Source organism: Heterodontus francisci, chromosome 8 (assembly GCF_036365525.1).
Source record: "Heterodontus francisci isolate sHetFra1 chromosome 8, sHetFra1.hap1, whole genome shotgun sequence".
NCBI lineage: Eukaryota > Metazoa > Chordata > Chondrichthyes > Heterodontiformes > Heterodontidae > Heterodontus > Heterodontus francisci.
In genome coordinates this window covers 16,994,873-17,008,155 of record NC_090378.1, presented here as the reverse complement: position 1 = coordinate 17,008,155, position 13,283 = coordinate 16,994,873, and the positions used below count along the sequence as shown (strand labels likewise).

General features: G+C 41.5%; 1 protein-coding gene across 1 annotated transcript in view; it reads left to right on the top strand.

The window, feature by feature from the left end:
* st6galnac3 (ST6 (alpha-N-acetyl-neuraminyl-2,3-beta-galactosyl-1,3)-N-acetylgalactosaminide alpha-2,6-sialyltransferase 3) overlaps positions 1-11,255 on the top strand; it is a 200,975-nt gene extending 189,720 nt beyond the window's left edge. Inside the window, exon 5 of the mRNA XM_068036707.1 lies at positions 3,466-11,255. Coding sequence (XP_067892808.1) covers positions 3,466-3,676 — 211 coding nt within the window. The 3' untranslated portion in view covers positions 3,677-11,255. The remainder of the gene's footprint in view (positions 1-3,465) is intronic.
* Positions 11,256-13,283: the final 2,028 nt, after the last annotated feature.

The window sequence follows — 13,283 nt, the reverse complement described above, 5'->3', positions numbered from 1 at the left end:
CAGGGGACACAATTTCAACATTACTGGGAAGCTACTTAGGACAGAAATGAGGAGAACTTTTTTTACTCAGAGGTTTATGAATCTTTGGAATTCTCTACCCCAGACGGCTGTGGAAGCTCAGTCATTGAGTATGTTTAAAGCAGAGATTTCTAAATACAAATGACATAAGTGGGGATATGGCGATAGTGTGGGGAAAAAGGCATTGAAGTTGATGATCAGCCATGATCATATTGAATGGCGGGGCAGGCTCGATGGGCTGAATGGCATACTCCTGCTGCTATGTTCCTGTTGGCTGTAAAGCGCTGTGGGATGGCCTGTGGTTGTGAAAGTTGCTATATAAATGCAGTCCTTCTTTGTTCTTCTTTCAGGAGAAACATCTTTACAGAGAGTGGTTAGAATATGGAACTTGCTACCCTATGAAGTGGTTGAGGCAAATAGCATAGATGCATTCAACAGGAATCTAGATAAGCACATGAGGGAAGAAAGGAATAGGTGATTATGCAGATAGTGTTAGATGAAGTAGAGTGGGCAGAGACTCGTGTGGAGCATAAACACCATTGATCTTTTGGACTAATTGGTCTATTTCTGTGCTTTAAATTCTATGTAATACTACGTAAAGGGCATTTCCTTACTTGAAGACCACATCTGACAGGACAGTCTGTATTGGGAGAGATGGGATGGGAGGGGAGATGCCCCCGGGAGATGACTTTTAAACTGACTTTAAGTCAGTCTAAGTTTTGCTGCAATGAAATTAAAAAAATAGAAAGGCTTGCATTTATATAGCACCTTTCATGACCTCAGGATGTTCCAAAATGCTCACAGCCAATGAATTTACTTTTGAAATGAAGTCACTATTGTAATGTAAAAAACACAGAGTCAGTTTGCAACCAACAAGGTGCTATAAACAGCAATAAAATAATTGATCAGATAAACTGTTTCAGTGATGTTCGTGAGGGATAAATATTGGCCCAGTCACCAGGCAGAACTCCACTGCTCTTCTTCAGAATATTTCCATAGGATCTTTTACATCCACCTGAGAGGGTAAATAAGGCTTTGGTTTAACGTTGGAGATAATGTCTTTCAGATTAGAAGGGTTTTAGCATTCTTGTGTTCAAATTGTTGGCCTTCCCTATCTCTGTAACCTTCTTCAGCCCTACAAACCTCTGAAATCTCTGCTTCTCTAATTCTGGCCACAAGCGAATCCCGATTTTCATCGCTCCACCGTTTGCAGCTGTGTCTTCAGCTGCCTCGGCACCTAAGCTCTGGAATTTCCGCCCTAAACCTCTCCAGCTCTCTACCACACTGTCTCCTTTAAGACACTCCTTAATATCTAACTCTGACCAATCTTTAGGTCACCTGTCTCAATATCTCATGTGGTTCAGTATCAAATTTCTTTCTAATTAGACTCCTGTGAAGCAGTTTGGATTGTTTTACTACATGAAAGGTGCTATTTAAATGCAAGTTGTTGTTGTTTCCCATTGCATCATTGGACAGATGCTGCAATTACAGCATGTCAGGAAAAAAACTGGTCTGTGAACCTACAGATACCAGAAATGCATATCGCACCTTCCAGGATGAAGTGTCATAATTAAACTGCAGCGCTCATTATAGTCAATTTTAGAAATAGCAAGGATATTGTCAGTGAACTATAGAGACTCCTGACCTTGCAGATTATTCTATGCCTAATTAAACAATAACTGAACACGTTTATTTGTTCTCGAGATCAGTATTAAGGCGCTGGATTATTTTCACATTTTGGTCATATATATTCATGTAAATGACAGCAAAGAACATTAATTTACTAGATAAAGACTTGCATTTATATGGCACCTTTCACAACCTCAGGATATCCCTGGCTTTCTAGATATTTAATTACTCTTTTGAAATGTGGTCACTATTATAATGTAAGAAATGTGGCAGCATAATGTGTGCACAGCAAGATCCCACAAACTTCAGTACTTTGCCCAAGGAACCATTCCTAAATGCATGAGCCCAGGGTGGATATTCCACCGTCAGAGGATCGTAACTGCACCTGTCTCCCTATCCTCAACTCACCACCCATATGCACACTGTTCCAGTGGGAGCGGTGGTCAGGAACAGGAACACACGCGCGCGCGCACACACATGCACGCACACACATGCACGCACGCACACAGCGGTCATGAGGCCCGACCACTGTCCTGGCTGAGGTTTTTGGAACTTTGTCGCCTATACATCACTGACTTGACCCACTGATCCATTTAGAGAGCCCTTAAAAATAACAAGCAAAGGGTAGTCTGGTGGTGTAGAGTGTCAGTGGAATAATGCTCTGTGCCTTGAAGTGAATTAGAGGTGTGTTATCATTTGGGTTATCTCCTAACGCCTTTACAACAGCAACTTATGTTAAATATAGTCCTTTTAGGCTCGGAGTTAAAATGAATCTGCAGATCTTTGTTAATGTTGTTAAAGCTTTCATTCCTCCCATTTGGCTGCTTGCTGTCATGAATCAGCTTGGCCTTGAGCTCGGAGGTGTTGAGTTTAAACCCACTCCAGGGTGTGTCTAGGTTGTGAATCTAGCACAGTGCTGAGGGAGTGCTCCATTGACCAAGGTGCTATCCTTTCAGTGACAAGTTAAGCTGAAGGTCCTGTTTTGGTGGGTAAAGGAAGAATATTCATTTATCTCATTATTGTTTATGCATAATGTAGTGTATGGGAAATTTCGTCTCTCTGTTTCCCCTCTGTGTAGCTGTTTAAGATAGTTGTTACAGTCAGTGTGAAAATTGTTGTTGAAGCATTTTGAAATGTTCCTAAGAGACATGATAATGTGCAATAGTTGGTAACAATCTTGCTTCGGAGTCAAATGTTTGTAGGTCCAATTCCCAGGCCAGAGGCTTGAGCATACAATCCAAGCTGTCTCTCCAGTGCAGTACTGAGACAGTGCTGCACTGTCAGAGGTGCCCTCTTTCAGATGAGATGTTAAACCAAGGTCTGCCCTCACAGATGGACATAACTGATCCCATGGCACTATTTAAAGAATAGCAGAGGAGTTCACCTTGGTGTCCTGGTCAATATTTATCCCTCAACCAACATCACTAATATAGATTATCTGGTCATCTATCTCAATGTTGGTTGTGGGAGCTTAGTTGCTGTATCTCCCATATTACGACAGCTTCAAAAATGGTTCATTGGCTGTAAAGCACTCATTGACATTCTGAAGACATGAAAGGCATTGGGCTCATGCATTTAGGAATGGTTTCTTGGGCAAAGTACTGAAGTTTGTGGGATCTTGCTGTGCACAAACTGGGCTGCCACATTTCCTACAACAAGGCAAGAGTGTAAATCTTTCAAATATTTAACCATCTATCTAACAAAGACCTACATGTCACCTGAATGAACGTTTTTGTTTCTGAATTTAAAGCTGCATAGAATGTAATCAGCTGCACTGGAAACACTGAAATCCAAATTGTCATTGATGTTTCTTTCCAGGTTTCACAGGGCTGAAGGACACAAAAAAGTTCCTTATCATTACTACGAAGCTGGGAGTCGAGATGAATGCGCAGAGTACGTCTTTCATGAAAATGCCCTCTACGGAGGTCACAGATTTATTACTGAGAAAGCTGTCTTTGCAAAGTGGGCCAAATATCACAATATAACATTCTCGCACCCAGCCAGCATCCATCCTAATACAGGCTCTTAGACTCTGAACAAAGACTGACCATTCTGACGGCACAGTTAGAATAAGGTCATTGTCGCTATATTAAGTTCACTGTGGAATTATTTCTCCTCTTCTTGTCCTTGCAGTGAATGCATAAGGATTTGCACACAGCCGAATAAGCCCTTTTTAACTATCATGGAAGGAAGGGGAAAGAAAATCAGCAATCACTTTAAGTATTAATTTTTCACAGTTATGATACTGTATATTTTAAAAAAGCACTTTAAGTATTGACAGTGCAGCATGCAACAAGGTTTAAATCATGTTCCGGCTTTTAAATGTGATGTTACTGATCAATATGACAGAGGATCGGATTAGACACGGGCCTTTCAATCCTGACGGCTCAGCCCTGGTCCAGCTCAGGAAGATGGAAGCTTCTTCATTGTATAGGTGCAACATGAACTGAATTGCAACATGCTAGAATCCACCCCACAACAAAATCAAAAAAAGAAGCACTCCTTAATTTGGCATTATATCAGTGTGGCAGGCCATAGGCTGGATGTTCTACGATGATTGACTCACCTCCTGACTCTCCAAAGTCTCTACACTACCTACCGGGCACAAGTCAGGAGTGTGATGGAATACTCTCCACTTGCCTGGATGGGTGCAGCTCCAACAACACTCAAGAAGCTCGACACCATCCAGGACAAAGCAGCCCGCTCGATCGGCACCCCGTTTACCACCTTCACTCCCTTCAACACTGGCGCACAGTGGCTGCAGTGTGTACCATCTACAAGATGCACTGCAGCAACTCACCAAGGCTTCTTCGACAGCACCTTCCAAACCCGCGACCTCTACCACTCAAAAGGACAAGGGCAGCAGATGCATAGGAGCACCATCACCTACAAGTTCCCCTCCAATTCACACACCATCCTGACTTGGAACTATATCACTGTTCCTTCACTGTCGCTGGATCAAAATCCTGGAACTCCCTTCCTAACAGCACTGTGGGTGTACGTACACCACATGGACTGCAGCGGTTCAATAAGGCAGCTCACCACCACCTTCTCAAGGGCAGTTAGGGATGATGAATAAATGCTGGCCTAGCCAGCGTCGTCTATATCCCAAGAATTTCTTTTTTTTAAAAGCTGCTGTAGAAAATAAATAAATGCCACTCTGGGGGTGGAAAAGAGGTTAGGCTGAGACGCATTACTGGCAGAAGAGTGGGAGATTTACTCTAAATCTGTCTCTGACCTGGGGTGAGTGCTTCATGCTGGCACTGGGTGTCTGAAGTGGAAAGTATTCCAATCCCTAGCACTGACATCCCTCACCGTGATTGGCATGAAAAAAAAGCATTCCTTAAGAAACTGTTAAAAATAGCACAAGGTACAAAAGAAGTGCTGAATCAGTTCTCTTTTTGAGGTTTAGAATCAACAGAAAAATACAATTAAAGAAAGTATATAATGTTTTAGGCCAAATGGAGCACCTCACATCCTTGATCTGTTGCATTATGTATCATTACTGAAGTTTTCAAACGTCTAATTAACTTACCTGTGAAAATGAATATTCAAACTAATCGCTCTGTTAGAGATAACAGGATACATATAACAACCAGCGATGTTCCCAGACAAATATAAGACAGTGTTACAAATTCAAGTTTTGCCTTAGATATTCTCTCAGGTTACATGTGTGCTGGTCATCTTGTGAGTATTCATGAGGATGGTCTTGTATAGGCCCTCTCCCTCGTCATACAACCAGTAGACTGCCCATTTTCTACTCAAACAATACAGTAGCCAGGAGTGTAATGAGATTGCCCCATTGTGGTCTCAACTGATGTTTGTGCACTTGCACATACACCAGTGTACACCTCTGTAATATTTTCAAAAATAGAGCAAGATAACACTTCCGGCTGAGTATTTCCAGCATTTTCTGTTTTTGTTTCTGATTTCCAGCATCCACAGTATTTTGCTTTTGTGGCCAAGATAACGCTTGATAAGTTCAAGCTATATGTGAATAATTTAAGCTGTTTTATTGCACAAAGAGTAATGAACATAGTAGCGAACAACAGTTATGATAGAATGCACTTAGTTGAATCTGTACAACTGGACTTTGTGAAATAATACAAAATAATGAACACGCATCCTTCCCCACACCATTTTGTTTGACTTTAACAAAATAATTTCTAACTATCTATCAGTATTCCACATTCCTGAGTCTGTTGGAAACTTTTCTTCTCAGCTTTCTATTTCAAAATCTAAACTCAGTGTTTCTATCCCTGTTTTTATCTTCTTGTTCTTAGTCTAGGGAGAGGGCCTATACGAGACCATCCTCATGATTAGGGGCTTTCCAACACCATGGTGTGACGTGATTATCAGTTATCAAGCCAGGCTAATGAATTGCTTATTGTTTACAGCCTTTGGGGAAAGACATTCAATGCCTAGCTCATTAGCATTTTAATCACCTTTTGGATCTGTATTTTTTGAACTTGTGCAAGTGTACCCTTTTTTTAATTGCAAACATAATTTATGGTTTGCAAATATTTTCTGCACAAACGATAGTGAAAAGATTCCCAAACATGAAAAATCAAATCCTGGCTAAGAGTCAGCTATGGCTCAGTGGTAATGCTATTGTCTCTGTGTCAGAAGATTGTGGGTTCAGGTCCTATTCTAGTGACTTAAATGAAAAGTGCAGGATTGAGGGAGTGCTGTCCTTCTGGATGAGATGTTAAACCGAGGCATTCTCTGCCTTGGGTGCAATCGATCCCCTTTGAAGAACAGCAGTGGCCTGAACAATATTTATCCCTCAATCAACATCACTAAAACAGTTCACCTGGTCACATCACTTTGCAGTTTGCGGGGCCTTGCTGTGTGCAAAATGGCTGCTATGTTTGCTACAGTGATTACATTTCACAAGTATTTCACTGACTACAAAGCACTTTGGGATGTCCTGAGATCATGAAAGACGCCATTGAGTGCTTTATAAGTTCTTTCTTTCAGTAACGTAGGCCATGTTCTGATTTGACTAAAAGTATATGAATTTGCTAAAACCCAGTACATGGTCTGATGTGCTAATCAGTTCTCCTATTAGTGCTGCAAGTTTGTCACTGACACGGTATTGAAATGTCCCATTATATGTGCAATTACAAATGGAACTCAATTAAATATCAAAGTTTGACAACGTGTCTCCGACAGGGAAATGGGAGAAGATTTTAAATGAGAACACTTGTGATATTTGAACTTTTACATAGAATCCACAGATGACTGAAGATATTTAATTTTGGATTAGTCATTGTGTTAATGTACGTATACAGCCTCCTACTCCAACTCAAAATTTTGGAACTTCTTCCTATCCTCTTGCAGTCTTCAACTGTAATTTAGCTACTGCTACACTCAACTGATTCATCCTAATGTTCCTTTTGTCCATTCTGATGTCCTGCACTTCTACCCTTGACATTTTACCTTGATTTCGCACTTATAAAACAAAAATATTCCCAAGTGACATATGAAATTCTTGAGCCCAACAGCACATCTGAGCATAGAAAATGTCAGAGAAAACATAAATACTATGGCAACTAGAACATTTCAGAGACTGAGTAATCTGGAGTGAGTGAATCATCACTTGATCCCCCAAGGTCTGTCCACCACCTACAAGCCAACAGTCAGGAATGTGATGGAATACTCTGCACTTGCCTGGATGGGTGCAGTTCCAAAAACACTCAAGAAACTCGAAACCATCCAGGACAAAGCAGCCCGCTTGATCAGCACTCCATGCACTACCTTTAACATTCACTCCATCCATCACCTTCAACATTCACTCCATCCACCACTGGTGTAGCCAGGCTGTACAAGATGCAACTCGATAAGGCTTCTCGAACAGCATATTCCAAAACCACGACCTCCAGCACCAAGAAAGACAAGGGCAGCATGGAAAATCATCACCTCAAAGTTCCCCTGTGAGTCACGCACTTGTCCCGAGTTGTCACTAGGTCAGAATCCTGGAACTCCCTTCCTAACAGCACTGTGGGTGTACCCACTCCACATGGACTGCAGTGGTTCAAGAAGGTGGCTAACCACCACCTACTCAAGGGCATTTATTGATGGGCAATAAATGCTGGCTTAGCCAGCGACGCCCACACCCTGGAAATGAATTTTAAAAATCTGTGTCATGTTACATACAATCCTCTCATCAATTGTCTTTTTCAAAACCACCTCAAAATGTGCTGTGTTGATTTGTATTTACAGAAAGCTTTAGCTGTCTTACTGATTTGAGCACTGAATGTGCTGTTAAGTGAAAATACTTTGTTAGCCACTAGTGAATGTTGAGACACAAAACGTAATGTGTGATATGTTCATATGTTTATATTTGATACTGTTTGTCATAACTGCATATATGAGGGATCAAACCTGGGCCTCTGCTGCAATCCTGAAAGTGATTCTTAACTGGGGTGCATTCCACAGCTGCGCTCCAGTGCGTCAAGCAGTTGTTCGGCCTTCATGTGTGAGTATGGGCAGCAAGTGTCGGCAGGCAGTTCAACTGGATGGAGAGGGGTGGGAAGGAGAGCTATCGAATGGAGGGCAAGAGAAACTTCTTTACACAGAGAGTCATGAGGCTGTGGAATTCACTTCCAAGGTTCGTGATTGGAGCAAAACTATTTCAACATTGACTATTGAATTGGATAGATAGATGAAGGAAAAGAGGTTGTTGGGATATGAGAAGAGGGCGGATAAATGTGGTTGGAATCATTTGCTCACTTTTAAGATAAATGCCAATAGGGACTGAATGACCTGTTTCTGGATTGTAACTTCTATGTAGGTGGAACCCGATCACATCCTCGCCCACGTGCACACACACCCAAACACATTCCACTGACTGTTACTAGAGAGCTGCCACCTTCCAGGTCTGTACTCAGTGTATATTTCTCTCAGGACTTTTCTTCCCTATGCCAGGGATTGTAACTTTAGCATTCCTGGAGCCATCAAATCAAATCAAGAACAAACTACAATTTAAAGTTCCTCATAAAAACTTGTAGGTTTTCTTACAGACAGGTAGAAAATCTGTTGGTACCTTGACGACTGCCTCCACTTCTTTGTAATGAAAAAGGAATAGTGTTGATAGTGATGTAATAGCTGCCAGTGATCTGCACAAAGACTGAGGCTTTTCCTATAAGAGAAGAGACGTCAAGGCCGGATCTTTTTAACTCCTCCAACCACTCACTACACAATGACAATCGTACAGAGCGGGAAGGTTTGAGGGTAGATACCTGGTCCATACTGAGTGAGCTGATTTCAGCTGGGGTGCAGCAGTATGCTACAGTAATTGGCCTTGGGGAGCCGAGGAACAAGACAAGGCAAATCAGCCCAGATTCCCACTCCTGGGCATTATCTGAGGATCCCTGCTGGAAAAATGCAAAGTGAGAGAAAAGGATAGGTTTCGGCCTAGGCTCGCATTCCCTCGAGTGTAGAAGAATAAAGGGGTGATCTAATTGAGAAGTTGCAGATGATTAAAGGATTTGGTTGGGTAGATAGAGAGAAATTGTTTCCTCTGGATGGGGGAGATGAGAACAAAGAGGGCATAATCTTAAAATTAGAGCTAGGCCGTTTAGAGGTGACGTCAAAAAGCACCTTTTCACACAAAGGCTAGTGGAAATCTGGAACTCTGTCCCCCAAAAAGCCGTTGAGACTGGGGGTCAATTGAAAATTTTAAAACTGAAATTAATGGATTTTTTTTGTTAGACAAGGGTATTGAGGGATATGGAACCAAGACAGATAAATGGAGTTAAGATACAGGTCAGCCATGACCTAATTAAATGGTGGAACAGGCGCAAGGGGTTGAATGGCCTACTCCTGCTTCTAGGTGTGATACCACCATGGCCTTTCAACATTTACTGACCTGGCCCACATTCAAAAAATGGTTCCTTGTGTTTAAATCCAGGAAGGCCTGGGACCAACAAACCTAAACCAAGACTGTCAGCAGAGAAAGAGAGTTCCGGGTTAATTTCCCGGGTCTGTAATAAGTTTGTTTAGCTAAATCAAGGAGGAGAACAATTCACCCCAATGCATTAATGAACAGTACTCCTTGATGTGAACACTGCGTCTTAATTGCTGACTCAAGACACATAATTATATATGTTTAGTGTTGTCAAGGCCACGCTTTCTGTGCGACATTTGTGATAGGACAACCTTTTCTGTGGAAACAAATAGTTTTTCAAATTGACATTTTGAAAAAGTTGCTGAACAGCCAGAAACATAAACATGTGAACAAAATCCGGAATATGTGAAATGTCATTGTAAGAAGAAATGGAAAACACCCAAAACATATGGCAAGGCTTGGTGGGTGGCCCTTTTTCCTCTGAGTCAGAAGATTGTGTGTTCGAGTTCCAGTGCAGAAACATGAGCTAGGTTTACACTGCCAGTGCAGTACTGAGGGAGTGCTGCACTGTCAGAGATGCTGTCTTTTGGATAGGTCTTTAAACCAAGGCTCTGACTGCCCTCTTAGCTGGAAATAAAAGATCCCACGGCAATGTTCAAAGAAGAGCAGAGGATTTTTCTCTGGTGTTCTGGTCAATATTTATCCCACAATCAACTTCACTAAAACAGATTAACTGCTCATTATCACATTGCTGTTTGTTGGAGCTTGCTGTGTGCAAATTGGCTGCCGCATTTCCTGAATGTGTACGTCATTTGAACAATAGGAGCAGTGCCGATTAGGAAAGATAACTCTTTTGTTACTCATCTGATAAACACAATTTCATTCTCCAGAGATGAGGAGGTTGGCATACAATGTTTAATATAATGAAGGAGTTTTAGAGAGCAAGTTCTATGAACTCACAGAGGAATTGAAGTCAAAGGGAACCAGGAAAAGCATCTGCGCGCAAAGGTTTCAGAGTGTGTGGAATGAACTGCCTCAGGTGGCATTTAAATACAGAATCAACCAAACCATTTAAATGGCTAGTGAGAAGTAAAGGTTTTGAGAGAGAGGGAGGCAGGGCAGAGAATTGGGATTAACAAGATTATGAGTTGCTATGTCACATAAAGTGGTGGAATAGTCATGATGGGCCGAATGTATTTTTGGGATGTGGCTGTCACCGGCAAGGTCTTCTTCTTGAATCACTGCAGTGCCTGTGGTGAACACGCTCCCACAGTGCAGTTACGTCCTGGCCAACATTCCTGCCTGGACCGAAAACACTCATTCACCTCATTGCGGTTTGTGGGATCTTACCATGTGCAAATCAACCGCCACGTTTGACTGCATAGCAACAGCAACTGTGCTTCAAATAATTGTTTCCAGAATGCACTGCAAAAATGCAAGCCTTTCTAATAGTTCACAAATTCCATTACATTGTTAATGTAAATTTTAAAATTTGTTACCCGAATTGGCAATTCTCTGCAGCCTTAAATTGTTACAGCTTTTCTTTTTCAGATTTACCAGGTGATAAGTGTTTGGTTTTGAATTTTAATACAACAGCCTTCAAGTTGAAATATTGTTAATTGTATTTAATTTTGTTCAGTATATCATCTAATCTTTCTGCCATGTTTTAATAAACCTGGTTTGCCCTCCTGGTCCTAATGTTTTGTATGCGTGTATTGCGCCTGCCAATTTCTATTGAAGTAATAAAAAAGTTGAAAAGGTAAATTGTTTCAACATTTCTTTTACGGTTACCTAGGATGCAGCTTTTACCTGCTGAATTATAAATAGCAAATTTTGCAGGACACATCGGCAACATTCGCAGTCTGTCGACACTCCCCTTTTACAAGAAAAGCTGCTTTTAGTGCGATGAGCTCTGGTGCACAGGAAAGGAGGAAGGAATCTTACTTACGCAGATAGGGTCAAAGAACGGGCTGTCTTTAGAGAAGCGTAGACTTTGGGCTGATCTACTTGGGTTTGTGTTTCCTAACTTCACTACTGAAAGGACTAACTCGAACCTTTAAACGATGCCCCCTAGTCCTAAACTCCCCAACTAGCAGAAATAGTTTCTCTCTGTGTACCTTATCAGTTTCCCTTAATATCTTGAAAAATTCGATCAAATCATGCCTTAATCTTCTAAATTCCAGGGAATACAACTCGAGTTTGTGTAATCTCACCTCGTAACTTAACGTTTGGAGTCCAGGTATCATTTTGGTAAATCTACGCTGCACTCCCGCCAAGGCCAATAGCCTCTTTCTGTGCCGTAATGACTCTATGACCTTCCTAAGGTGTGGTGCCCAGAACAGCTCACAGTACTCCAGGTGTGGTCTAAACGAGGCTTTGTACAGCTGAAACATGACCTCTACCCCCTTACACTCCAGTCCTCTAGATCAGTGGTTCTCAAACTTTCTTGGTTGAAGGACCTCTTTTCAAATAGATTAGTAAGTACAGACCCCCACCCCCCATTATCTAAATTATATTACTTGATAATACTCACAAAAAGTGCTGCAAGTAAAGGATATTTTAATAATGCTTTGAAGAAAATAGGTATTTAGTTACAGCTATCAATGAGATGGGTTGCGGCTTCTTACTGCAGAGACTGTCTATTGGTGTGATGTTTGACAATGACACTCATAAATCATTCTCCATAAAAGCCATTGATTCTTCCTTTTCAGGGAAAAGTGGATGAAATTGTCGAATATGATCCCCCAATGAACCCGTTAAAGTCCCCTGTCAGTAAAAATAGAATTTGATTTATTCAGTCTGGTAAAGCAATGGCCTTGCAGAGCACTGGGAGACTGGCTGAAGGATGCCCTGAGACTAGTTTCACAGCTTTCTGTGCTTCCTTGAGTGACAGTGCAAGAGGCTGCAGACTCCCTTAATATTTGTCTTACCGAAAAGCTCAGCATCTTAAGCAATGGCAGGTGGTCCTGAGTGGCAACAGGGTGGCAAGTTGAGCTTCAAGTGCTGACTATGGCACCCTTGGGCGATCACTCACCTATAAGGCCATCCCTAGTCAATAAACACTTTTACATTATTTTACAGACTCCCTGGAAAGTCTCTACAGACTTTAGATATAAAGGCCAGCATTCAGTTAGCCTTTTTGATTATTTTCTGTACCTGTCCATGACATATTAGTGATCTTTGTAAATGGGCCCCAAAGTCTCTTTAGACCCACACTGTTTCTAGATTTTCACCATTTAGAAAGTTATATCCTTTTTGGGTCTGAAGTGGATGACCTCACATTTGGCTACACTTAATCCATTTGCCATTTTGTTACCCAATCTCTTAATATATCAATATCTCTTTGTAATGTTACGCTTCCATCTATATCACTTACAATGCTGCCTATTTTTGTCTCATCGGCAAATCTGGATATGTGGCTTTGTATCTCATGATCTAAGTCATTAATAAATACAACGAATAGTTGAGGTCCCAACACAGATCCTTGCACAACATCACTAGACTTAAGAAATGCTGGAAATACTCAGCAGGTCTGACAGCATTTGTGGAAAAAGAAACAAGAGTTAACATTTCAGGTCAGTGACCCTTCATCAGAACTGGCAAAGGTTAGAAACGTAATAGGTTTTAAGCAAATAAAGCGGGGGTAGGGCAAGAGATAACAAAAGGGAAGTTGTTGATAGGACGGGGTCACAGAGAATAACTGACCAGAAAGCCATGGAGCAAAGGCAAATGGCATGTTAATGGTGTGTTGAAAGACAAAGTGTTAGTGCAGAGAGGGTGTTAA